The following is a 27750-nucleotide window of genomic DNA, read 5'->3' as shown; positions in this document are numbered from 1 at the left end:
TCTAAAATAAGTGTTACTGTTTTGTTCATAATTCTCAAGACAACTGTAATACTGTACTTCCAGGTGTTTGGATAGAAACAGAGCTGTGTTGCTACAAACAAAGAAAAGGGAAAATATGTCAGGTATGTGTGAATCTATGACCAAGAAAGATGTTGTAATAGGGCTTTATTATTGAAGTCTTGAGAACCACTTGCACTCACATCAGAAACAAATCACTAATCTAAGAGCTAATTTCAGCCTGAAACCCAAACAACTAACTTGCATACGATGAGATACTTTTATATTGCGAACCAAGTGGGTTTGTTGCTGGGCTAGTAATCCAGAGATCTGGAATTGATCTGAATGCACCAGGATCCCACCATTGTAGGTGGGTATTTAAATTCAGCTCATTAAATAAATCTGAAATTTTAAAATGGCTGGTAATGGTGATCATGAAACTACTGATTGTTGCAAAAAATCATTCCGTTTACTCTTACCCATTAGGGAAGGATATCTTCCATTCTTGCCTAGATTGGCCTATAATGTGACTCTCAACCCGCAGCAGTGTGCTTAACTCTTAGCCCACTTAAGTTAAGGGGGCAGTGATCAAGCAACTCCATGACACCCACATCCTGCAAGCAAAAACAAAAATTCACATGCACCAACATGCAAAATATATTTTGCCATATACAGTAGTGACTTGTTTCTCCGCTGTGCATGATTTGAATCTTGGGCCAAAATCCTTGTTTTCTGTTCAGGGTTCCAAATTGATATCAAATCAAGAAGTAAGCTGGATCTGGGGTAGTTTGGAAGTTTGCAGAATTTGGACTTTGGATTGGCACTCTGTTTGCTGACAAACATAAATCAATGATTCCCACTAGGAAAAACCTCTTCCTGCACCTGTAACCTTCAGAGTATTTGCTGCATTGATTGGGCTAGGTCTTGCTGTAAAATAACAGCGTGTTAATGATGCACTTCAGAACTAATGTCCAAGTCGGCCAGGGGGTTAAGAAATAAACTGCGAGCTACAAATTTCCAGAATTTGCTGGGCAATTTACGCTGCTGCAATTGCTATTTTTTTTAAACTTGTTGCATTTGCACATTAATTGTCCACTCATCACTGAAAGTTAGAGCTGGAGTTTAATATAATTATATCCGTTTCAGAATCTGATCAATTTTAATGTAAAGCCAAAAAAAAACAGTGACCTATAAAGGGAGCAGTTTGAACCGTTCAATCTAATTCCTACATATAATGGAGATTTTAAAAATGTACATTTTATGTATTTTTCAACTTTTCCTATGTCTTCAGTCTTGTGTCTCCTTTTTTCATTACTCTTTCTGTACCAGGTGCCATTAATTCAGCCACCCTCTGTCTATCATTCTTGTTTCTTTCTCTGTTCAATAATTTTAATTGTTAAGAAGTTAACCCATCAGTCTCGCCATTCACTAACGTCCAAAATTTAACTCTACCTTTGTCATATCAGCTTGCACTTCAAGCAGGGTGGATACAAACATTTTTGAGCTGAATGATGAAGAAAAATATCTATCTAGTGGCACGTGACGTGAGATGGCCCATTCCATCAAGATACAGCCTATTGTAATTTTCTTTTCCCTGAGTGAGATCAGTCATTCCTCCCCACTCAATTTCATTTTAATTGTTTCTACCATTTGTAACAGTTGCAAGTTCACTTGTTGAGTACAAAAAGTTTCCTGAATACTAATTAGATTTTAGCCAATGTTAATTTTATTTTGCACTTTGATCAACTGTTCTTTTGCTCTTCCGGCTTCCACCTACAAACAAGTAACTGCTTATCTTATTGATAAGGCACTTTACAATTTTAGCTTTCTTGCAATATTGTGTAAAACATCTTTATTGGTTTTCTGTACCTTCCTTCACATCCTCAGATGAATATGGGACATCTCCTGGCAAGAGTGCCAAATAAGGAAGTGCAATAGCATGCAGGGATCCCCAATATGTATCCTCTCAAATGCATGTCGGCTGCATCCCCAAAGACGTGCTCTGTGGTGAGCTTGATATTGGCACGAGACCAACAAGTCACTCATGTCTGCTATACAAGTATTTTTTTTAATATAAATTTAGAGTATCCAATTCTTTTTTCCAATTAAGAGGCAATTTAGCATAGCCAATTCACCAACCCGGCACATCTTTGGGTTGTGGGGGGTGAGACCCACGCAGATACGGAGAGGATGTGCAAACTCCACACAGACAATGACCCGGATCCTCAGCGCCATGAGGCAGCAGAGCTAACCACTGTGCCACCCGCCCATCTGCTATATAAGTATGCCTTCAAGTTAACTGGGATTGGAGCCAATATATGGGAAGTCCTTGCTGCTGACCAGTGCCTGGAGGGAGACGAGCAGTTGGGAAGGACATGGAAAAAGCAGAGGACAAAATAAATTATCAGACGCCAAAAAAAAGAGCCTGCTGGAAAAAACGGCATCAGTTGGCCTTGAGCCAAAGCCATTCAACTGTGCCATTTGTGGAAGCGATTGCCATTCGCGAATCGGCCTCTACAGTTACAACAGATGATGTTCATTACAGAAATGACATACACCCTGGGTGCAGTCGATTGTCTCCTGAGATGGGCGGATGTCCCCTATGGATAGTTTTCTCTCCTTGTTCCCTAGCTAGGTTAACCTAGCATCCAAAGTCCACTTCCAACTCTCATGTCTCCATTCCATGAAATTGACCTCCCAACTTCCCATTGACGTTAACATTGTAAGTGGTTTCCTGCCCTCAAGTAATATCTCCTCTCTCAACAACATTTTTTTAAATCCACCATCTTGGATGGATTTGCTGACTGTCCAAACTATCTCCCCTATTTCCAACCTCTCTGTCTGTTCCTTCAAAGCCTTTGAACGTTTTGTTATCTCCCAAATCTTTGTTTATCTCTCCTGTAGCTTTGTTTGTCCATTCAGGCTTCTGCTCCATTCACAGCATCAGAACAACTTTAAAAGTCAACACCACCCTCTGTGATTGTGGCCTTATCCTAATTGACCTCTATCTAGTCCATGGTTGATCATCCTCTTCCAATTGCTTTTCACCATTGTTCAGCTTGGTGGGACTGCACGTGCTTGGTTCCACTCTTACCTATACAATTTTAGCCAGTGTATCTAGTAAAGGCTCATCTTCTACAACCTGCTATGTTATTTCCAGAGTACTTCCCAGGGACTATGTTGCCCCTTGGTGATACTATCCACATGAGTGTCCCGAACCGGGGGGGGGTTACTGAAAAGTGACATCACAGAAGGGTGTGATTTGATTGGCTAATAGGGAAGCTGCGCTAAATTTGAAAATCCATTTCATTACTGGCTATAAATTGCTTTCAGATTGAGGTAATAAGGAGAAATATTTTTTAAAGTTTAAAAAAAAAAAAAAAAATCTAAAACCAAATTCGAAACTAATTAAATAAAATAATGGGGCAGCACGGTGGCGCAGTGGTTAGCACTGCTGCCTCACGGCGCCGAGGTCCCAGGTTCGATCCCAACCCTGGGTGACTGTTCGTGTGGAGTTTGCACATTCTCCCCGTGTTTGCGTGGGTTTCACCCCCATGACCCAAAGATGTGCAGGGTAGATGGATTGGCCAGGCTAAATTGCCCCTTAATTGGCCAAAATGAATTGGGTACTCTACATTTAAAATAAAACAATTAAGTAAAATAGAGATCGAGGGTCAGGTGATGTGTTGTTCCTGCATGATGTGGGAGCTGGTGGACCCCATTGTGGTTCCTAGTGACCACGTCGGTAGTAAGTGCTGGTTGCTCAAGGAACTCCGGCTCAGAGATGATGAGCTGGATTCTGAGCTTCGGACCCTGCAACACATTAAGGAGGGAGAGAGGTTCCTGGACACTGTGTACCAGGAGGCAGTCACACCCCTAGGAGATAAATTAAAAAGCAGAACTAAAAATGTAATAATCTCTGGATTACTACCTGAGCCATGAGCTAATTGGCATAGATCAATAAGATTAAGGAGATTGGTGTGGGAGGAATGGGTTTCAATTCATGGGACATTGGCACCAGTACTGGAGAAGAGGGGACCTGTTCCGCTGGGACGGTCTTCATCTGAATCATGCTGGGACCAGAGTCCTGGCGAATCACATAACTTGGGCTGTAGATAGGGCTTTAAACTAAATAGTGGGGGGGGGGGGGTTCAGTTGTATGGAGAATTAGAAAATCAAAGTTAAAGAAGAAGATTGAAGTGCAGATTAATGACGAGGACTTTAAACTAGTTAAAGGAGTCGAGGGCTCGGGCGAGGTTAGTAAAGTTTCCAGACCACGTAATAGAACGGAGAATATAGAGGGTGGCAGGAATCTAACTTCATGGAGAGGAAAAAAGGTGCCAGATATGAGAAGGGAGGTGGTCAATGCAGAACTGGGGGTGTTGTAGGTAAATGAGCTTGTTGCACACAATGAAATTGGCCAGTACAATGTTGTGGGCCTCACGGAGATGTGCCTGCAAGGGGATCAGGACTGGGATCTAAATATCCAAGGATATGTGTCCTATCGAAAGGACAGGCAGATGGGCAATGGGGGCGGGGTTGCATTGTCAGTAAGGAATGAAATTAAATTGATTGCAAGATGTGATATTGGATCAGACGGCATAGAAGTTGTGTGGGTAGAGTTGAGTAATCGCAAATGTAAAAGACCCTGATGGGAGTTATGTACTGGCCCCCAGGCAGTAGTCAGGATGTGGGGTAGAAAATAAATCAGGAGATAGAAAAGGCATATAAGATATGCCGGTGGACTGGGAAAATCAAGTTGTTAATGGATCCCAAGAAAAGGAATTTGTAGGATACACCCCTGTTTAAGAAAGGAGGGAAGCAGAAGACGGGAAATTATAGGCCGGTTAGCCTGACTTCGGTCATTGGTAAGTCCATTATTAAAGATGAGATTGCGGAGTACTTGCAAGTGCATGATAAAATAGGACTGAGTCAGCACGGGTTTGTGAAGGGGAAGTCATGTCTGACAAATCTGTTAGAATCCTTTAAGGAGATATAAAGGAAATTAGACAAAGGAGAACCAGTGGACGTGATCTATTTCGATTTCCAGAAGACCTTTGGCAAGGTGCTATATTGGAGACTGTTAAATAAGTTAAGAGTACATGGTATTAAGGGTAAGATCCTGGCATGGATAGAGGATTGGCTGACTGGCAGAAGGCAGAGAGTGGGGATAAAGGGGTATTTTTCAGGATGGCAGCCGGTAACTAGTGGTGTACCTCAGGAGTCTGTGTTGGGACCACAACTTTTCACAATATATATTAATGATCTGGAAGAACGAACTGAGGGCACTGTTCCTAGGTTTTCAGATGATACAAAGATATGCAGACAGACAGGTAGTACTGAGGAAGTGGGGGGGCAGCAGAAGGACTTGGACAGTGTCATGTGAGAGTGCCTTTAAGAAATGGATGTTTAAGCAATGTACCTTTAAGAAATGCAGTGATGTCAGAGTGTGGGTGGTGCTGGGCTTTAGATCAGCCATTTTGCAGTTTTTTAGTTTCAGTTTTGAGAAAAAGAGCTTGGGGTGTGTCAGTGTTTGCAGTGAGCTGGATCTGCTGTGATCTCTGCTATTAAAGACTATCTCTGGATCATTTGGGTGATTTAAACTCATAATAGTAAAGCATTTAACCTGATGTGTTTCTGTTTAAAGGTGTTAAGTCTCTTGGATGTTGAAAGGAATGACTGAAGGACTATTTAGGGTTGTATTATTTTCGGGGTTATCTTTGAAGTGAGGGGTGTTAAGTGGTCCAATGTTTATTTAAAAGGGTTAAGTTGAGTTCATAGAATAAACATTGTTTTGTGTTTAAAAACCCACGTGTCCATAATTGTAATCCCACACCTGGAGAACAAGCCGTGTGCTCGGAAAAGCAACAAATACATTAAAGGGGGAGGTTGTTTGAACTCCATGACACATTTTGGGGTTCTGAAAACGCCTCTCCCATAACAATTGGGGGCTCGAGGGGGATAAAAGTCTATCTATTGGATTGGCTTTTGTGAACTTAAAGACAGTGAAGAATTGTTGCTTTTCTGGTGTGGTATTTTAGTTTAAGAGTGTTGTGGACAATGGCTCTTTCAGAGGCTCATAAGTTTTTCGGGGTTGAGACTGTCACACGCAGTACCTTACGGACAGAGACTAAAAGCAGACTGTTGGGTCTGGCAAAAACATTGCAGTTAACATTACCTGACAAAATGCGAAAAGATGAGGTAATTATGGCAGTGGTTAAGCATTTAAAGTTTGCCTGTGATACATTCTGACTCATTAGATATGGCAAAAATTCAGTTGCAAATTAAACAGATGGAACATGAGAAAGAATTAAAGCGGCTGGAAAAAGAGAGAGAGGGAAAAGAAAAGGAGAGAGCGGAAAAAGAAAAGGAGAGAGCGGAAAAAGAAAAGGAGAGAGAAGAAAGGAGAAAAGAAAGAATAGCCCGAGCAGAAGAAAAAGAAAGGGAGATACAGATCAGGGAAAAAGATAAAGAGAGGGAGTTTGAACTTCAGAAAATGGCCATGAAACATGACAGTCAATTAAAATTGGCAGACGTAAAGGGAAACGTACAGTTGGATGACAGTGATGAGGATAGTGAGAAAGAGCGTCATAGTCAAAGGCTTGGTGGGAATCTATTTAAATATGTCCAAGCATTGCCAAGGTTTGACGAGAAGGAAGTGGAAGCCTTTTTCATTTCATTTGAGAAGGTAGCTAAACAAATGAAATGGCCACAGGACATGTGATTCAAACAAAGCTGGTAGGTAGAGCTAGTGAAGTGTTTGCATCACTACCGGAGGAGGTATCTGGAACGTATGAGGAGGTGAAGAAATCCATCTTAAGTGCATATGAGCTAGTGCCTGAAGCTTACAGACAAATGTTTCGAAATTTAAGGAAAGAATTTGGTCAAACATACATGGAGTTTGAAAGGCTCAAACAGAGTAATTTTGATGGGTGGATAAGGGCTTTGAAAATAGACCAAACGTATGAAGCTCTCAAGAGAAATTATACTTTTGGAGGAGTTAAAAAATTCAATTCCTGATGTAGTGAGAACTCGTGTGGAAGAACAGAGGGTCAAAACTGCGAGATTAGCAGCAGAAATGGCAGATGATTATGAATTAGTTCATAAATCAAAGATTGGTTTCCTACATCAGTTTCAACCTGTGAGGGATAGAAACTGGGGACATGAGAAATACTCAAGTGGTAAAGGTGATCTGATGGGAGACAATAAAGAGAGTGTACCTCAGATTAAAAAAGAAATCCAGAAGGGTGGAAAAGAGATGAAAAGTTTCAAATGTTTTCACTCTAATAAACGAGGCCATGTAAAGTCACAGTGTTGGTGGTTGAAGAAAAGCACAGGGAAGGCTGATGTGGTAAAACAGGATAAGACAGTTAGATTTGTTAGAGTGGTAAACGAAAGCCCAAGGGAAGCGAAGGAGCTGCAAACGATTGTACAGCCTGTTCAAGAAGTAATTGTTAAGAAGGTGCCAGATGTCTTTAAAGAATGTGTATCAGGAGGAGCAGGTAAAGAAGTCACAATTTTAACAGATACAGGGGCTAGTCAATCTTTGATGGTAAGAGATGAGGAATTATGTAGTTTGGGAAGAATATTGCCAGAAAAGGTGGTGATACGTGGAATTCAGGGTGAGAGGTGTAGTGTTCCATTATATAAGGTAAGGTTGGAAAGTCCAGTGAAGAGTGGTGCAGTGGTAGTAGGAGTAATAGAGAAACTATCTTGTCCAGGAATACAGTTTATCTTGGGTAATGATATAGCTGGATCGCAGGTGGGAGTGATGCCTACTGTGGTTGATAAGCCAGTGGAAAATCAGACAACTGAAGGGTTCAAGGACGAATATCCTGGGATTTTTCCAGATTGTGTAGTAACAAGGTCGCAAAGTCACAGGTTAAGACAAGAGGAGAAATCAGAGAGTGAAGATGAGGTTGAAGTACAGTGTAAAAATGGCAGGAGATCCCAGACCCGTGTTATGCTCCTCGTGCTCAATGTGGGAGTTCAGGGACGCGGCCGATGCCCCTGACTCCTTCCATGTGCAGGAAGTGTGTCCAGCTGCAGCTCCTGTTTGACCGCATGAAGGCTCTGGAGCTGCGGATGGACTCACTTTGGAGCATCCGCGATGCTGAGGAGGTCACGGACAGCACGTTCAGTGAGTTGGTCACACCGCAGATTAGGATTGGTGAGGGAGACAGGGAATGGGTGACCAAAAGGCAGAGAAAGAGCAGGAAGGCAGTGCAGGTATACCCTGCGGTCACCTCCCTCCAAAACAGGTATACCGTTTTGGATACTGTTGGGGGAGATGACTCACCAGGGGAAGGCAGTAGGGCGGGAAAAAGACTGGCAGGGCTATAGTCATAGGGGATTCAATCGTAAGGGGAGTAGACAGGCGTTTCTGTGGTCGAAAATGAGACTCCCGAATGGTATGTTGCCTCCCGGGTGCACGGGTCAGGAATGTCTCAGATCGGCTGCAGGACATACTGAAGGGGGAGGGTGAAAATCCAGTTGTCGTGGTGCATATAGGCACCAACGATATAGGTAAAAAACGGGATGAGGTCCTACAATCAGAATTTAGGGAGTTAGGAGATAAGTTTAAAAAGTAGGACCTCAAAGGTAGTAATCTCAGGATTGCTACCAGTGCCACGAGACAGTCAGAGTAGAAATTCAAGAATAGTCAGAATGAATACGTGGCTTGAGAGATGGTGCAGGAGGGAGGGATTCAGATTTTTGGGACATTGGAACCGGCTCTGGGGGCGGTGGGACAATTACAAATCGGATGGTCTACACCTGGGCAGGACCGGAACCAATGTCCTAGGGGGTGCTTTTGCTAACACTGTTGGGGAGGCTTTAAACTAATGTGGCAGGGGGATGGGAACTAGATTAGGAAGTTAGAGGTCAGTAAAGAGGCAGCAACTAAAGCCAGTAAGGTACTAGATAATAAACTCAATGTGACTAAGGGGAAGCGTAGACAGGGAAGAGATGATGAACGCAAAGGGACAGGTGGTCTGAGGTGCATTTGTTTCAATGCGAGAAGTGTAGCAGGTAAGGCAGATGAACTTAGGGCTTGGATTAGTACCTGGGAATATGATGTTATTGGTATTACGGAGACTTGGTTGAGGGAAGAGCAAGACTGGCAACTAAATATCCCAGGGTATAGATGCTTCAGGAGGGATAGAGAGGGAGGCAAAAGGGGTGGAGGAGTTGCATTACTGGTCAGAGATGATATCACAGCTATGATTAAGGAGGGCACAATGGAGGATTCGAGCACTGAGGCAATATGGGTAGAGCTAAGAAATAGGAAGGGTGCAGTAACATTGTTGGGACTTTACTACAGGCCTCCCAAAAGCGAGCGTGAAGTAGAGGTACAAATATGTAGACAGATTATAGAAAAATGTAGGAGCAATAGGGTGGTCGTGATGGGAGATTTTAATTTCCCCAGCATTGAATGGGACTCGTGTAGTGTTGGAGGCGTAGATGAAGTAGAATTTGTAAGGAGCATCCAGGTGAGTTTTTTAGAGCAGTATGTAAATAGTCCAACTCGGGAAGGGGCCATACTGGACCTGGTATTGGGGAATGATCCCGGCCAGGTGGTTGAAGTTTCAGTCGGTGATTACTTTGGGAATAGCGATCACAATTCCGTAGGTTTTAGAATACTCATGGACAAAGACGAGAGTGGTCCTAAAGAAAGAGTGCTAAATTGGGGAAAAGCCAAGTATAACAAAATTCGGCAGGAGCTAGAGCAGCTCTTTAAGGGTAAATCCACATTTGAAATGTGGATTTCAGGTCCATTGTACCCTGAAGGTGGCAACGCAGGTCGATAGAGTGGTCAAGAAGGCATACAGCATGCTTGCCTTCATCGGATGGGGTATTGAGTACAAGAGTCGGCAGGTCATATCACAGTTGTATAGGAATTTGATTAGGCCACATTTGGAATACTGCGTGCAGTTCTGGTCGCCACATTACCAGAAGGATGTGGATGCTTTAGAGAGGGTGCAGAGGAGGTTCACCAGGATGTTGCCTGGTATGGAGGGTGCTAGCTATGAAGAAAGGCTGAGTAGATTAGGATTGTTTTTGTTGGAAAGCAGGAGGTTGAGGGGGGGACCTGATTGAGGTCTACAAAATTATGAGAGGTATGGACAGGGTGGCTAGCAAAAAGCTTTTTCCAAGAGTGGGGGTGCCAATTACAAGGGGTCACGATTTCAAGGTGAGAGGGGGAAAGTTTAAGGGAGATGTGCCATAAAGATGTAGTTAAATTTTGTCAATCATGTCACACATGTCAAGTGATAGGGAAACCTCAAGCAGTGATAAAACCAGCGCCCTTAATGCCCATTCCAGCATTTGAGGAACCTTTTACAACGGTCCTAATCGATTGTGTAGGACCGCTTCCTAAAACAAAAAGTGGGAATCAATATCTTTTGACTGTAATGGATGTGTCTACTAGGTTTCGAGAGGCCATTCCAGTACGTAATATTACAGCTAAAAGGATTGTGGAGGAGTTACTTAAATTCTTTACTAGATATGGACTACCCACAGAAATTCAATCGGATCAAGGATCGAATTTTACTTCAAAGTTATTCAAAGAAGTTATGGATAGCTTAGGAATAAAACAATTTAAATCAACTGCGTACCATCCAGAATCGCAGGGAGCGTTAGAAAGGTGGCATCAGACATTAAAGACAATGTTGAGGGTGTATTGTCAAGATTATCCAGAGGCTTGGGATAAAGGAATCCCATTCGTATTGTTTGCAATTAGGGATGCACCTAATGAGTCGACCAAATTTAGTCCTTTTGAACTAATTTTTGGTCATGAGGTAAGAGGACCACTTAAATTGATTTAAGGAAAAATTGGTGGGTGAGAAATCGGAAATTACATTATTGGATTACGTGTCAAATTTTAGGGAGCAGGTGAATTGGCTAGACAACATTTGAAAGTTGCACTTGAAAGATGAAACGGGTAGCGGACAAGAAATCCAAAGTTCGTAGTTTTGCCAGTGGGGATAAAGTTTTAGTGTTGTTACCAGTGGTAGGTGAGCCTTTAAAAACTAGGTTTTGTGGACCGTATCAGATTGAAAGGAAATGAAGTGAGGTGAACTATGTGGTAAAAACACCAGATAGAAGGAAGACTCGCCGAGTGTGTCATGTGAATATGCTTAAAAGGTACTTTGAAAGGGAAGGAGAGAAAAAGGAGGAGGTTTTAATGATTCTAATTCAAAGTGACGAACCAAATCCAGATGACTGTGAATTTGACATACCTCAAATTAAATTGGAAAATGAGGATGTTCTTAAAAATTGGGATGAATTGTCAAGTTACCTTCCAGAGGAAAAACGAACTGACCTGAAAGAGTTATTGATATCACATGGGCAAGTTTGTAGAGATAAATTGGGAAGTACTAAAATGGCTATACATGATGTAGATGTGGGAAATGCTGTTCCTATCAAACAACATCATATAGACTTAATCCTTTAAAATTGGCACAGGTTAACAGAGAGATTGAGAGTATGCTGAAGAATGGCATAATTGAAGTGGGTTGCAGCCAATGGAGCTCACCCATAGTGATGGTACCTAAACCAGACGGTACCCAACGGTTGTGTGTGGACTATCGAAAGGTGAATGCAGTTACAAGAACGGTCTCTTATCCTATCCCACGTTTGGGGGATTGCATTGAGAAATTGGGACAATGTGCTTTTATTTATAACTTCCAGACATGGAAAGAACATTTAAAACATCGTATGGAGTTCTTCGATCGACTTCAGGCGGCGGGTTTGGGGATGAACCTAGCCGAAAGTGAATTTGGAGAAGCCCAAATCACTTTCCTTGTCGAGTTTCCAATACCCTCAAGACGAAGGGAAATAATGCGATTTCTTAGCATGAGTGGATTTGATCGAACAGTTGTGCAAAAGTTTTGTGGCGTGATTACTCCACTGATGGAATTGCTGAAGAAACGTAAAAAAATTCAATGGACAGCGGACTTTCGACAGGCATTTGACTGCCTGAAAGCTGGGATCACCAATGCTCCTGTATTGGAGAATTGCAAGGGACTCTGTGGTCAGATTGAACTAAAGTATCTGATTCTAAAGAGAAATTCCGATGAGAAGAGGAATGGATGGATCGTGCAGAGACTTTGTTCAAAGAGACTGTCAATCGAGAAGGATTTTGGTTGGTGGAAGAAGAACAAAGAAAAATGGACTATTATTATACCTGTTTGCGTGTGTTGTTCTTTTTTAAAAACAAAAAGGTATATTTACTGTGTACGTTTCTTAGTGGATGGTGCAAAAGTGAAAAATGAAACCATCTTAAAGTTGATGGTTTATTTTTTTTCTTGGGGGAGGTGTCATGTGAGAGTGCCTTTAAGAAATGGATATTTAAGCAATGTACCTTTAAGAAATGCAGTGATATCAGAGTGTGGGTGGAGCTGGGCTTTAGATCAGCCATTTTGCAGTTTTTTAGTTTCAGTTTTGAGAAAAAGAGCTTGGGGTGTGTCTGTGTTTGCAGTGAACTGGATCTGCTGTGATCTCTGCCATTAAAGACTATCTCTGGATCATTTGGGTGATTTAAACTCATAATAGTAAAGCCTTTAACCTGATGTGTTTCTGCTTCAAAGTGTTAAGTCTCTTGGATGTTGAAAGGAATAACTGAAGGATTATTTAGTATTGTATTATTTTCGGGGTTATCTTTGAAGTGAGGGGTGTTAAGTGATCCAATGTTTATTTAAAAGTGTTAAGTTGAGTTCATAGAATAAACATTGTTTTGTGTTTAAAAACCTGGAGAACAAGCAGTGTGCTCGGAAAAGCAACAAAATACATTAAAGGGGGAGGTTGCTTGAACTCCATGCCACATTTTGGGGTTCTGAAAACGCCTCTCCCATAACAACAGGATAAGAGAGTTGACAAAGAAGTGGCAGATGGAATACAATGTGGAAAAGTGTGAGGTTATGCACTTTGGAAGGAAGAATGGAGGCACAGACTATTTTCTAAATGGGAAAATACTTAGGAAATCAGAAGCACAAGGGACATAGGAGTCCTAGTTCTTAAAGTTAATGTGCAGATTCAGTCGGCAGTTAGGAAGGCAAAATGCAATGTTAGCATTCATGTCGAGAGGGCTAGAATACAAGAACTCAGCTCCGGTCAGATCCCATTTGGGGTATTGTGAGCAGTTTTGGGCCCCGTTTCTAAGGAAGGATGTGCTGACGGAAAGAATCCAGAGGAGGTTCACAAGAATGATCTTTGGAATGAAGAGCTTGTCATATGAGGAGCGTTTTAGAACTCTGGGTCTGTACTATTTGGAGTTTCGAAGGATGAGGGGGGATCTTATTGAAACAGAGGTTACTGCGAGGCCTGGATAGAATGAACATAGAGATGATGTTTCCGCTAGTATGAAAAACTAGAACCTGAGGGCACAACCTCAGACTGATGGATCATTTAAAACAGAGATGAGGAGGAATATCTTCAGCCAGAGGGTGGCGAATCTGTGGAACACTTTGCCGGTGAAGGCTGCGGAGGCCAAATCACCGACTGTCTTTAAGACAAATACGTTCTTGATTAATAAGGGGATCAAGAGTTATGGGGAGAAGGCAGGAGAATGGGGATGAGAAAAATATTAGCCATGATGGAATGACAGAGCAGACCCGATGGGCCGAGCGGCCTAATTCTGCTCCTATATCTGATGGTCTTATTGTTTAACTTTGTGGGAAGGTACTGGAATCTACTGTCAGGGATACCGTGACTATGCATTTGAAGAAATATGTGCCGATTAGAGAATCTGCATCAATTTGTGATGGGTAGGTCTGACTAATACAGTACAATTCTTTTTATAAGACACTAATAAGGTGACTATGGAAGTCTCTGAGGATATGACTTGCATCCCATCCCATATGGGTCAGCATTCTCCCTTCTGGGTACTAAGTCCCCACGCTGGCGGATGAACCGGCGCCAACCACTCCGGCTAGGTAGACGCCAGAGGGGTTGGCGGCGATCCAGATTGTGGCGAAGGAACGGCACGAGTTCGTGCATGCGGCGAAGGGCTGGTGTGTTCTCGCGCATGCGCAGAACGGCCGGCATGATTCCGCGCATGCGCAGACCGGCCAGCGTACTTTGGCGCATGCGCGGGGGTTCTCTTCGCGCCGGCCATGGCGGAGCCCTAGAGAAGCCGGCGCGGAAGGAAGAAGTGCCCCCACCCAACAAGCCTGCCCGCAGATCGGTGGGCCCCAATCGCGGGCCAGGCCACCGTGGGAGCCCCCCCCCCCGGGGTTGGATCCCCAGAGGACCGCCCCCGCCGACTTACCTGCCAGGTCCTGCCGTGCGTGAGGTGAGTAATTCACGCCGACGGGGACCGGCCAAAAATGGACGGCCACTCGGTCCATCGGGGCCCGGAGAATCGCGCCGGGGGGGCGCTGCCAATGGCCCCCGACCGGCGTGGCGGGAATCCCCGCAGGATTCGCGCTGCCCCCCGGGGATTCTCCGACCCGGCGGGGGGAGTTGGAGAATCCCGCCCATGATATTTGATGATATTCCACACGAGATTATTGGCAAAAATAAGAGCACATGGAATTAGTGATAATTTTGATGACATGGATTGTTAATTGTTTGAGACAGGAGTCAGAGAGTGGGGTAATCTTGATTATTTAAATATGACAGGTAATATCCCTTGGGGATGGGATCTGTACTGGGATATAAGCTTTTCACCACAACTATCAACCATTTGGACGAAAGAATAGAGAGTTGTATATCCATGTTTGAAGGTTACATAAAATTAGGAGACTCAATAAATTTTGTTGATGGCAGCAGTAACTTACAAAGACACATAGACACAGTAAGTGAAAGGACAAAACTGGCAGATGACGTTCACGTTGGGAAGTATGAGATAGTCCAATTTGGATCCAAGAAAGGAAATTCAGAATGAGTGACCAAAAACACGAAGAACAAAGGAAGTTGGATGTTCACGTACACAATCATTAAAAGCTAGTGCACAGGTACAAAAATTAAATAAAATTACTAATGGAATGTTGTCCTTTATCTCCAGGGGATTGGATTATTAAAGTTTTACAGAGCCTTGGATAGATCCTACTTTGGAGTACTGGGGACAGTAATTTAGAATATGTTCGCCATGGAGGATAGAGGAGAGGCTGAATAGCTGTTTCCCTTGAAGGTGGGAAGTACCCAGAACCAGAGGGCACAACCTGGAAGAGGGGTTGGTCGTTGAGTCACTCGGACCTGCTGTAGCATTCACACTAGATCGGTGCTGACCTGCACCTCTAATAAACTATTTCCCCAACTTTTCTCCATATCCCTTAATGCTCCTATCTAACAAATAGACTGATAAATAGATTTTTATCATAAAGTTCTACAACTTTTTGGGGGTAGCGTTTTAGTTCTTACTACTATTTATTTAAAGAAAAAAGTGCCTCCTGAGTTCTGCTCCTGAATGGCCTAATCTTGAGTTGAGTAACAAATTAGTCATGATCAAATTGAATGGTGGAACAGACTCAAGGGGTTACAACCTTACTTATGTTCCTATCTGACAAACACAACGTGGCTTTTCCACTGTCTCTGTCCCTTCAGTCTGCTTGCCTGTCCCTTCAGTCTGCTTGCCTGTCATCCAGATTTCAAGGAGTTGAAATTTTCTACAGCTAGACAGTGGGAAGACCAAGACCACCATTACTGCCTTCTGTAAAAACCTGACTCTCACCACTGATTCTATCCCCATTCCTGGCTGTTGTATTGACCTGAACTAGCCTGCTCATACGTCAAAGTTGATGCAGAGCTAAATCTCTGACCACCATGTCCTCTCCATCACAAAGTCTGCCTATTTCAACTTCCATAACAATGCTTCTTTTCCTCATTCTGCCACTAGAACTCTTACGTCATCTCAAGTGTCAACTATTGCAATTGCTTGAGATTGGTATCTCAACCATGCCTGATTGGCACCTCGGCCTTTCACTCAAACTCTGATGCCCCACATCAAGTCACAATCACCCACCATCTCATCCTTGCTGAACTACAGTGGCTTTAGATTCTTAATGCACTTACCATTCTTTTTTTTTGAAAATATCTTTATTTGGTTTTTAACATTTCATACATGAAACAAAACACCATGAAACAAAAAGAATAACAGAAGAACACCTTTCTTCCCCCCCCCCCCTCCACACTCTACCAACCAACCCACCTATGACTTGAAAGACAAGCCCCCCCCCCCCCCCCCCCCCCCCACCCTACCCCCCACCACTGGCAGCTGATAGTAACTAACTCTTTAAAGTGATGATTAAACAGACCCCATTTCAATTGCTCCCCTCAAGGTTAACTTCACCTTCACAAGATGAGGATCTCCATCAGGTCCCCCAGCCACACTGAGGCACAGGGTGGAGAAGCTGACCTCCACCCCAACGGCACCCGCCTGCAAGCAATCAACAAGACGAAAGCTAAAACATCCGGCCGCCCCCATATGCAGCTTCGGCAGGTCCGACACCCCAAATATGGCCCTCCAGAGGCCTGGGCTCCAAGTGCACGATTGCTAACATGGTGCTGAGAAAAGACCTCCAAAAGCTCTCCAACTTTGGGCAAGACCAGAACATGGTTGGCCTGACCTCTCCCACACCACTCTCAAGTATCCTCCACCCCCTCGAACAACCGCCTCATCCCTGACCTCGTCAAATGTACCCTGTGCACCACCTTTAACTGTATTAACCCCAGTCTCGCACACTAGGTTGAAGCATTCACCCTCCACAACACCTCACACCACAACCCCTCCCCAAGCTCCTCCTCCCACTTGGCCTTAACCCCTCCAATGACGCCATATCCTCCTCCAGAATCCTCCCATAAATCACCGAGATGACCCCCCACCCCCCCAACCCATCGCCGACAACAACACCCCTTCCAACAACGTAGAGGGCGGTGCCACCAGAAACGTTGGGAAAACCTTCCTCGCAAAATCTTTGCATATTCCTTGCATATACCTAAAGGCATCCCCCTGTGGAATCCCAAACTTCTCCGTCAACTCCTTCAAACCACCCTTCCAAGAATAAATCCTTCATTTGCACCACCCCACTCCTCCCATCCCTGAAACATAGCATCCAATCTCGCCTGCTCAAACACATGATTCTCTCAGATCGGCATCAGCCCTTAACTTAAAATGTTGCCAAAATTACCTCCATGTCTTCAGCATGGCACCCACCACTGGACTACCCGAATATTTCCCTGGGGCAAATGGAAGCGGCACCATTGCCAGCGCCCGCTTCCCTGATCCCCCTAGAAGAGCCTGCCTCCATTGTCACCCATATTGTCTCCAGCTCCCTACCCCAACTCCGCACCTTTACGGCATTCGCCGCCCAATAATAATACATCAAATTCGGCAGAGCCAACCCCTTGGCTGTCACCCTCTCTGAAGCACCTTCGTCCTAATCCTCGCTACCTTACCTGTCCGGACAAAAGATAAAATATCAAATTGTTTCACCCACATAAAAAACGCTTTCGAAAAGAAGACCTGTACACACTGGAATAAAAATAAGAACCGCGGCAGAACATTAATCTTTACCGCCTGCACCTGGCCTGTCAATGATGGGGGAGGCTTTCCCATGTCAACAAATCAGCCTTGACCCTGCCCACCAGACTCGTAAAATTCAATTTATGTAGCCGAGCCCAATCCAGAGCCACCTGCATCCCCAGATACCTGAAGTGAGTAGCCTCCACACAAAATGGCAATCTCCCCAACCCAGCTTCCATCCCTGGCGGGAAGACCAAAAAGCACTCGCTCTTTTCCAAATTTAATTTGTCTCCCAAAACATCCCAAATCACTTAAGCAGCCTCTCTTCCCAACTCTGGTTTCTTCGTGTCCTACCTTCAGCTCCACATGTCTTAATTGGTCTAAGTCTTCTGCTCAAAATTCCTCCCTCTCTTTGAAATCCACATCTTTAACCAGGTTTTTGGCCACCGTCCTTGATATCTAGAACTTTGGATTGTGCTTTGCTGAAAGCCTTTGGTTCGCTTTTCTTCATTAACAATGCTACAGAAATGCAAGTGTACAAATGGATTTGTTTCTCAAGTTCGTTTTTTTGTATCATTGAAAATGTTGCTGTGCCAAACCAGCAAAAAAGTATTTTTAAGTTTCCTATTTAATCAGTAATTCTCAATGCTTATTTAATATCCTATTGGTATACCAGATTTTTTGAACTAGTTGTTACAGGTTTTGTGTAATCCTCCAACCATGGCATTTTTGTAATGTGGTTTGCTTTGTGCATTGTTGAGATGTGCATTGAGTAGGCCCAGATCAAAGTTCTGTCCTGTCCTCATCAGTGTATTAAAAAATTGCACATCTGGGATATTTTTGCAGTGATGAATCCCTACCATAGTAATGTGTTGTTTTCCCACATTGCACAACATTTTACAGTATATATTGGGTTTGAATTTTCAAAGGAGCTTCTAAATGCCTGCAACGGAACGTAATTTAGGATGGTTTCACTTGACCTATCTCACACTTATAGTGAGACTACAGATCATAGTTAGCATACAAAACAAGTGAAATATCATAGCTCCATACCATAGATAAACCTGACAGACTTATTCTTTTGCTTATCTCCATTGCTTTGATATGGTGATGGCACTGCAAGTCTTGTATATGAATCATAATTGCAAACTGTAATTAATCAATTACTAAGGAAGAAATGGCAAGCTATCAGTTGTTGCACATATTTATGGTTTCACCGGACCAAACTGTTTAGTCAGTTTTGACTGGTTTAAAACTTTTCAGCAGTGAAACAAACTGTACAGTTGAACAGTTTGGGTAAATTTCTGAGTATTGAGTGTTCCTTGAAGTATAAAGACCAGGATTGTTATGCATTCCATTTTCTATTTGGTTTAATCTATTAGTTCAAAGAAATCTTCTGAGTTGTATGAATTTTGCTAGCTCTGTCAGAGCAGTCTGCTGAAGATTTTGCTCTGGTAAAATGTTGAAGTAAACTGTTAATTGCTTTTCTGTCTCTTCACTCATTTCTTCCTCCTTCCCATCAGGCTGAACCAGACTGTGCATAACCGTGGCATCCTAATAAACCTAGGCCTGAGTTCCCAGCCCCTATATCCTTTCCATCGACCAGGATCCATTTAATTGAAAGTTGAGGTGTGCTTGACACGACCATTGATTTTGTAGTTGCGAATATCTTGACATGACCTTTGCTTTCCAGTTGCAGGGTTCATGTCCCTGGGAATCTTTGGACTACTATTACCAGTTGTCTGCATAACAAGGATAGTTGTCAGCTCTCTTGGGCAAGTTGCTGGCCGTGTAACAAAAAGAACTGTCACATTAGAGTAGCTGATGTCCCCTGTGTTATGAATCATCTGGCTCATTTATTGGTAGTGATGGAGCCTAGGTCCAGTCTGTATGATTACCTATGGCACAAACTTGGTTACAAATGGTACAGCCAGCGATTTCTTTGTCTCTGTAGGTGAAGAGATAGACTGAAATGACCCGATTTTCCCCTCTTTCTGCAGTGGTAGGAATACCCACTTAAATTGCATTGAGCAATTTTCAAATACCTCATATGATAAATTTATGGAAATAGATGGTTAGATATTGGAATTCGATTTCAGATAACACTGCCAGAAGGCATTACTTGACAGTCCGGAGAATGTGTGCACTCCATGTGGCCCAAACGTGGATTCGAGATATAGCTTTTTCAAAAGTTCAGTTTTGACACAATTCTGCATGGCTGACCATTCTGAACAAAGCTGACCAGAACCAAAACCAGCTTCTTTGTTCTCACTGACCGTTATTTTGGACCTGGATTTATGATAATATGAAATATGTTGTGTTGCGGAGAAATTATTTTTATATATTAACTCTGAAATCTGATATTTGAATGTAGAAGAAAGTGTTTGTTGATGTTGGCTCTCCTGGAACTATCTGTTGGTATTCCAGTTGTCTGTTCATTCCTGTACTCTTAATTATTTTAAGTGCTTACCTAGTTCAAGATTAGATATTGTGATTGACTTAAAATAAAGTATTTCTTTTCCATTTAACCGTTTAAATTTTTAAAAAACTCTATAAGCTCCCCTTTTATGTTTATATTATTAATTCTGAAATATGTTCCTTTGTTACTGATTCAAAAGGAATTGGAACCTTCCAACATTTGCTCTCAGCCCCTTTATAATTTTTAGCATTACTTGATTTCAAAAATTTTCATCCTTATTTTCGACACGATTGATGGCCTCAGCTGCTCCCTCTGTCTCATTTCTTCCAGCCATTCTTCCTAGATATCCAAGATTACCTAATTCTGACCTGTCAAACATCTCCAATTATATTTACTCTACCACTGGTGACCAGGACTTCAGCTACCCAGGCCCTAAGCTCTGGAATTCCCTCCATAAAACCTCTCTGATTCTCTGCCTCACTTTCTTGCTTTAAGATGCTCCTTAATATCCTTTTTGATAAAGCCTTTTGGCAATAAGCCCCAATGTAGCCTTATGGAGCTCAGTCTAATTTTGCTTTATAATGCTCCTGTGAAGCACCTTGGGTTAAAGGTGCCATAATATGTTGTCCTGTTAGTCCCGCCTTTAACATCCTCTACTTCATGAGTTTTTCAACACACTTGTGACTATAACCTTTCATCCCTAACACCCCAGCACAAACATAGCAAATCAGCATTGTACCTTGTCTATCATGCCTTTCTATGGTGCAGTATGCAAAACTCAAAATACCCTAGCTATGCCTAACCAATATGTTACACAAATTAATCATTAGCTCCTTTCTTCAATATTTAACGTCCTTCATAATCAACCTAGAATCCATTGTCCTTTTCAAACTTTTTTCTACTTGTAATACCACACTCAAGGTATGTATATCTGGATCTATTGCGCAAAGCATTTTATTGTTGGGCATGATTCTCACTAATTTCTCTCAAAATATATTGTTTTATATTTATCTACGCTGAATTGTATTTGCTAAATTTCTACTCTCTTAACCTATTAATTTCTTCCTGTGGACTTGCATTCTCAGTTTGTCGTGCCCATTATTTATCATTAACAATGAAGTTTGGTATCACTTCCTCTGTGCCCATGTCCTATATCATTTATGTATATGAAGAGAGGTCCTACCATTTATCCGTCTAGTAGATACATCTTGCTAACCTGAGAAATACCCTAACCCCTATCTGCTTCCTGTCCTTTAGCCATCCTTCTGTTCAGGCCTCCACTTTTATCTTTAATACATGGACCTTAATCTTCACAGTAAATATTGACGTTCTCTTTTCAATTATTTTTAAGTTCCCAAAACATCTTGCTTACTTAAACTCCCTTTGTCCATATACTCAGCAATTTCTTTTAGAATGAATTAAATTTACTCGAGCACGGCATATCCCTTAAAATCCTATGTCAGCTATCCCTTTTAAGTGTTCACTAATGTTATCCCTTATTATGGTCTCTAACAGTTTACCTACAACTGATGTGAGGATAACTGGTCCATCGTTATCTGGCTTATCCCTTTTCCCCTTTTTTGAACAGGAGTTAACATTCGCTACCCTCCAGTCCTTTGGTACAATTCCTGTTTCCAACGAATTTTGGAAAGTTATGGTTAGTACATCTGCTATTTCATCACTTACTTCCCTCCGTATTCTGGGATCTAGACCATTTGGGCCTGGTGACTTGTTAATTTTAATTCCTATTAACCCATCTATTCAACAACGATTATAACTGTTGATTTTTCACATTGTCCTCTGGTACTCCTGTACTTCCTCCAGCCTCTTAATGAGTCAAAATGCTTTTTGAGTATCTTTACTATTCTTTCATCTTTTATATATTGTTGATGAATATTCTAAGAAGTGGAGCAGATATAAAATATAGGAACGAAACTTTCTAAAGTGATAACCTGACACAGTTCCCTGAAGCATTGTGACTTCAACCCCGATTCTTAAAATGTAGCATATAACCTTAACTGTTTTGCTTGCTGGATCCCTGACAAAAGCAATGAAGGCTTATCTTGTAACCTAATTGTTTTGTGAGGTAATGGTTTATCTTACATATTTCTATCAAATAATCGTTTTCTGTGTGAACCATTTGTTTTAATCTGATTTTACACAGTAGATACTAAATAAAGCTACATTATGAATAGTGAAATCGTTGACTTTTTCTTTTGTTTAACCTTGCTCCCATTTGTCACTGTGTCAGGTCAATAATGTTTGTATTTGCCTCCGTGTTACAATGCCAGATCCATAGTTCTTTTTTTTCAGAAAAGTATAACTTAGATTATCCAGCATAATGGAGGCAGCCCCTTCTTGCAACCCCTTACAAATAATATCAACTGGTGGATGATTGAGACCCCAAATTACTATACACTTGTTGATAGCTTTGCTTTAGTCTTCTCCAGTGATATATATACCGCAAATACTAAGTTTCCATTGCAGCATTCAACTAATCAGCTGATCTGCTAACTCACAGTTCTCTCCCAGCCTTGCTCGTGACTTCATCAGACAGATCTCCAGCAGACCAATGACGCTCTCAGATCCTCAGCATCAATTGTGAGCACTGATTCAACCATGCAATTGGTAACGACCAGAGCAGTTAAATCACTGACTTTAAAATCAATACAGAACTTTTATAAATGTGCTCTTATATGGAGGAACTGTGAGTTGACAGATCAGTTGATTTAAACAGTTGTTGCAGCAATAACTGCTCTGAAACAAAAAAGTCTGTTGATACCCTTGACTTCTGCTGGCCTCCCATCTCCTGAGAAAATTCTTACTGACACTGGACTATGCACATAATTGACCTGTGGATAATTAAGGTTCTATTCTATATTGTATATATTTTTTATCTATTATATATATATATCCATATGCAAATTATTAGTGTAACTTTTTTAAAAAGCGATGACAGTGTTGTATAAGGTTTTGATTTCTTTTTTTATTAAATAGATGGAGACAGCAGTGCAACTGAAAGTGGAGATGAGGTACCTGTGGAACTATATACTGCCTTTCAGCAGACCCCTACAACTATCACATTGACTGCCACTAGGGTAACAAAGGTAAATGAGAAAAAACGAAAGAAAAGTGGAGAAAAGGAGCAGTTTGCTGCAAAATCTAGAAAGGCAAGTAGAATTTGTCTAATCACAATCTGCTTGTTTTGCTTGGTACCACAGCTAGAGAGTCCTGCACTATTTGACTTGAAAGAAATATTTATAGAAGAGTTTGAGTTCAGTAGCTGGCTCATTTTTTACTGGAAGTCTTGGGTCTTTGAAATACATTGCATTGACAATAAAAATCCTATAAGGAGATTATTGTATATTGTGAATGTCTTGGATTCTATAAATTATTTTGTGTACTAATAACTCAGTGTAAAAAATAGTAAGAAATTTCAGCTTTCTTGGGCCAACTGCTGCATTAAATTGGAAATATTTACTAAAACTGCTCACATATCAGAAGGGTAAAATTAAACTTGATACCAAAAATTAAACCAGGTTGCATACACTTGGTTTGTATTCCTTTTGAATTTAGATAGTTGAGTGGCCTAGTTGAGATGTTTAAAATGAAATAATAATTCAATAGTGTAGATACACAGAAGTCCTCCTCTCTGATGAGGGAATCTAGCCAAGGGGGAACAATTTTAAAATTAATGTTAGGCCATTCAGAAATGAAAATAGGAAGCATTTATTTCACAAGAAGGGTAGCGAACATCTGAAATTCTCTTCCCAAAAGTCTGTGGATGCTGAGTTATTTAAAATGTTCAAGGTTGAAATTAACATTTTTATTAGGGATCCGTGTCTACGTGGGTTTCACCCCCACAACCCAAAGATGTGCAGGTTAGGTGGATTGGCCACACTAAATTGCCTCCTAATTAGAAAAAAATAAGTGGGTACCATAAATTTTTTTTTTTTTAAAGTGGGTGGGGGGGGCGGGGTAAAGGTATCCAGGGATTCAGATCAGATTTGGATAATTGGAGTTGAGCTACTGATATAACTGTAATCTAATATTTCTAATGTAAATTTCCCCAGCCCATTTACTTATTCATTTTCTCTGGTTTGCTTTTCTCTCTGCTTTCAATTTTTATTCAAACTTTTCCAATGTTTTTAATGTTAATATATGGCACTTACTTTATTTGCTGTGTTTCCCAGCTCCCTCTGACAGCTTTGTAGTTGGGGACAACTTAGCAATTATCATCATCCAGCTGAAATCTACACAGGATATTTTGTACAGGTGAACTAGTGCCAGGACAGCACAAAAAAGTGCCATTTCTGCAAAATTAATGTGCAATGTGGTTACACCTAGATAACTCACCCACACGCAGAAAGAGTTTTCCGTTAAAATTAAATACCAATGCTTTGAATATAAATGAAATCTTTTCCAATCCCTAAAATATAAATACATATAACAGTTAGTTATCAGCTCTCTTGGTTTATTTCAAGGTACAAAACGTGGCCTTTATGTACCTAAAAGGAGGAATAGACCACTGTAAATTTCAAAGAGATTTCTGATGGGTACAGAATGGTTTCACAGTTCTTTGAGTTTCTATGGAGATTTTTTAGAGGCTCTTGAGTTCCACACCGCATGAGTACTTAGCAACAACTGAGATTTTCAATAATACTCTGAGTGGTATTGAACGAGTGAGAGGTAAACTCTTCATAATCACTAAGTAATGTTAATGAGCCGTTGCTTGTTAGAAAAGTATTCATGCAAGTATATGTACTCTACTTTGGCCACACTGACTGGAGATTACAGAAAGAGACAGTGCCGAAAGGGAAATAAGACGGACTTTATTTCTTGTATAGTTCGTGGGACGCGAGCATCATTGGCCTGGCCAGCATCTGTTGCCCATTCCTAATTGCCCTTCAGAAGCTGGTGGTGAGCTGCCATCTTGAACTGCTGTAGTCCTCTGGTGTAGATACACCCAGAGTGCCGATATTTTGCTTTCTTGACAATGTCAAAAAGTGGTCTTGATTCCAACATTTTTCTTCCTACCATAGTTGTACATTGGAATGCAAAGTGCCACATAAGTCATTTTCTGTCATTATCGCTGGGTTCATTTCTTTATTAGGCCCAGTATTTATTATGCTGAAGACCTGAAAAAACCTTTGGGTTTCCTTGCTGCAGAATCTGATAAGGCAACTATATGAACGTCCGTATTAAATTGCTTCCTTTTGCTATATCTAATTATAGACACTTGATGTCATAGCCCAAACAAAGCCAATATAGGTATCGTTAAAACCTGTAGTTTTGTTATTTTTGGAAAATCATCAGTCATATTAGGATCTTGAGATATGAAATCCTTCCAATTAAAATCTATAAGTTCCAAATTCTTCATTTTTAACAATAAGGCCCTCGTTTGTGTCATTGCACCACACTCTTTATTTTTCTCATTGCGATACTGGTAAATTACCCACAGCGTGGAGATAAGCTACATAACAGATGGGAAACTGTTCAACCTATGCCATCTTCAATCCAAAACCACCCTAATCTCAGTCATAGAGCTTCAATCTGCAGATGATGCTTGTGTATGCATCTACTCAAATTGAATTCCAGGTCATTGTCGACTTCTCCTCTGAAGCATATGGATGTGTATTGCTATTGCATGGTTGTCACTATGACATGAAACAATCTTCCCCACTTGGATTTACAAGACCACGCTACTTCCCTTCTAGCCTAATTCATGCTGGCTGTCTTCACTCTCTGAACCTGAATTCACAATGTTACTCCTCTACCCTTCCATTTCATTATTTTCCAGCTGTCTTTCAGTTACCACTAAGTTTTCCTCTCCTTTCCCTGTTCACAGAGATACCTGTCACCCATTTTCCTCTTAGTTTGTCCTGGCACTCTTTTCTCTTCCATCACTGCTAATTCATGCTGGCCTGTGGCTCTCTCTACCCTCAATTTTAACTAGCACCTTTTTCTCCTCTTTTCCCCAGTTCATGCCAGCGGTTCCTTCTCTATAGACACAAGGGCTCTTCCTGGTTTCTCTGACCTATCCCATATACATGTTGGTACTCATCTCTCCCTCCATACCACTGCAATTTAAGGTAGCACCCATCTCCCCTCCCATCGCAGGATAGTTACTGACTCCTACCAAGTACTGCCCTTTATTCTTTCACACCTTATTTGTTCATGCCAATTTTTCTCCCTCCGATTTGATTTTTGGCCCTTGTTTAAAACACTTGCTTAAAAATGTAAAATGAATGGCTCAGACACATCGCTATCTTATCTCACTTGAGCAAGATGTCTTCCAGCTGCTTCTCCAGAATTTCTGACTGTGAGCTTGTCCAAAGCATTGGTTAAATATGTGCGGGTCTTTGTTCGCTTCTTTCCTGCTCATCTCCACTAACCCCCACCAGGAGTCTGGTGCTTGGTTCCAGTCTCCTCCCCATGTTGGCCAGGAGTGCTGCTGTTCAAACCATTTATCATGCCTCTTCCCTTTGTACCTAGCTTCATGCAAAGCCAAACAAGACAGCATGCTCTGAATTTCTACTGTATGAAGATTTTCTGGGGTCAAACAATGATTCCATTGTTCCTGATCGTCTTGCTTAATGGTAGCGAGATCTGGCTTTAATTCGTGAGGCGAAAGGGAGGAACTTTATCACCATCACCAGGGAAAAGGTACTGGGAAAACTATTGGACCGAAAGGCCGACAGTTTGCAGGACTTAAAGGTCTGCATCCTAGGGTCTTAAAAGAAGTAGCTGTAGAGATAGTAGAAGCATTGGTGATAACCTTACAAAGGTCATCCATGATTATTGTAGTACCTTTCTCACATGTCCCATTTATTTATTCCTGTAAACTCCGTCATGCAGTTTTATCTAATGTTAGGTGGTCTATAAACTTAAATGTCACCTCAGTCTCAGAGGACCATAGGCTGCTTTCCCCTTTTGAGAAAGCTAACTGGTGGTGATTTAATCTGAGGGTCACCACACCTCGGGTGAGGGGCAAGGTTGAGAAGGCGGGACCCTCATGAATAACCTCAGCCGGTACAGGAATTGAACCCGCGCTGTTTGCATCGCTCTGTATTACAAACTAGCCGTCCAGCCAACTGAGATAACCAACCCCCATAAATTACACCCACAAATGACCTCTAACTCTTCCTATTTCTTATCTCTAACAAAACTGATTCGATTTGTTGCTGCTTAGAGCTAAGGTCATCTCTCACAACTGTACTTTTGTCATCCTTAATTAACAACCTACCCCAACACCTTCTCCTAGATTCCCACTTTTCCAAACCCTTCAATGTTCAGGCCCCAGCCTTGGTCACCTTGCAACAATGTCTCCGTAATGGCTATCAGGTCATTCTATATTTTATTTTACCTTAATGTGCTAATAAAGGCAAGTATCCCACATGCCAGCTTAACCACCTTATCTACCTGTCTTGCTGCGTTCAGGGGCCTATGGACATGCACCCCAAGGTCGCTCTGGTCCTCTGTACTTCCTAGCATCCTATCATTCATTGTGCATTCCCTTGCCTTGTTAGTCCTCTCAAAATGTATCATCTCACACTTTTCAGTGTTAAATTCCCAGCATATTGAGCTGCCAGTCCTGCCCCTCCCTTAACCATGTCTCTGTGATAGCAATATCATATTCCCATGTGTTAATCAATACCCTCAGTTCATCAGTCTTACCTGCAAGACTCCTTGCATTAAAATAAATGCCATCCAGCCTTGCCATTCCCTTGTGCCTTAACATGTCTCTCTTTGCACTACGTTCTAGACTGACTTGGTTTCTCTTCTATATTTGGCTGTGCATCACCCCCCCCCTCTCTCTCTCTCTTCCCCACCCCAAACAGTAGTACCAAATCTCCTAGCAAGTATGTTG

At 41.8% G+C, this 27750-nt stretch overlaps 1 protein-coding gene across 9 annotated transcripts in view; it reads left to right on the top strand.

Moving 5' to 3' along the window:
* The window catches only part of kmt2e (lysine (K)-specific methyltransferase 2E), a 192640-nt gene that overhangs the window by 86765 nt on the left and 78125 nt on the right, over positions 1 to 27750 (top strand). For 6 of the 9 annotated variants that reach the window (XM_072471298.1, XM_072471304.1, XM_072471297.1 and 3 more), the window contains exons 6-8: positions 64 to 122; positions 21469 to 21537; positions 22878 to 23050. In XM_072471298.1, coding sequence (XP_072327399.1) covers positions 64 to 122; positions 21469 to 21537; positions 22878 to 23050 — 301 coding nt within the window. The remainder of the gene's footprint in view (positions 1 to 63; positions 123 to 21468; positions 21538 to 22877; positions 23051 to 27750) is intronic. The other 3 variants (XM_072471299.1, XM_072471303.1, XM_072471301.1) reach the window with 3 other exon arrangements.

Source organism: Scyliorhinus torazame, chromosome 13 (assembly GCF_047496885.1).
Source record: "Scyliorhinus torazame isolate Kashiwa2021f chromosome 13, sScyTor2.1, whole genome shotgun sequence".
Classification (NCBI taxonomy): domain Eukaryota; kingdom Metazoa; phylum Chordata; class Chondrichthyes; order Carcharhiniformes; family Scyliorhinidae; genus Scyliorhinus; species Scyliorhinus torazame.
The sequence above is the reverse complement of the archived record's forward strand: the minus strand, read 5'-3'. Positions and strand labels throughout refer to the sequence as shown.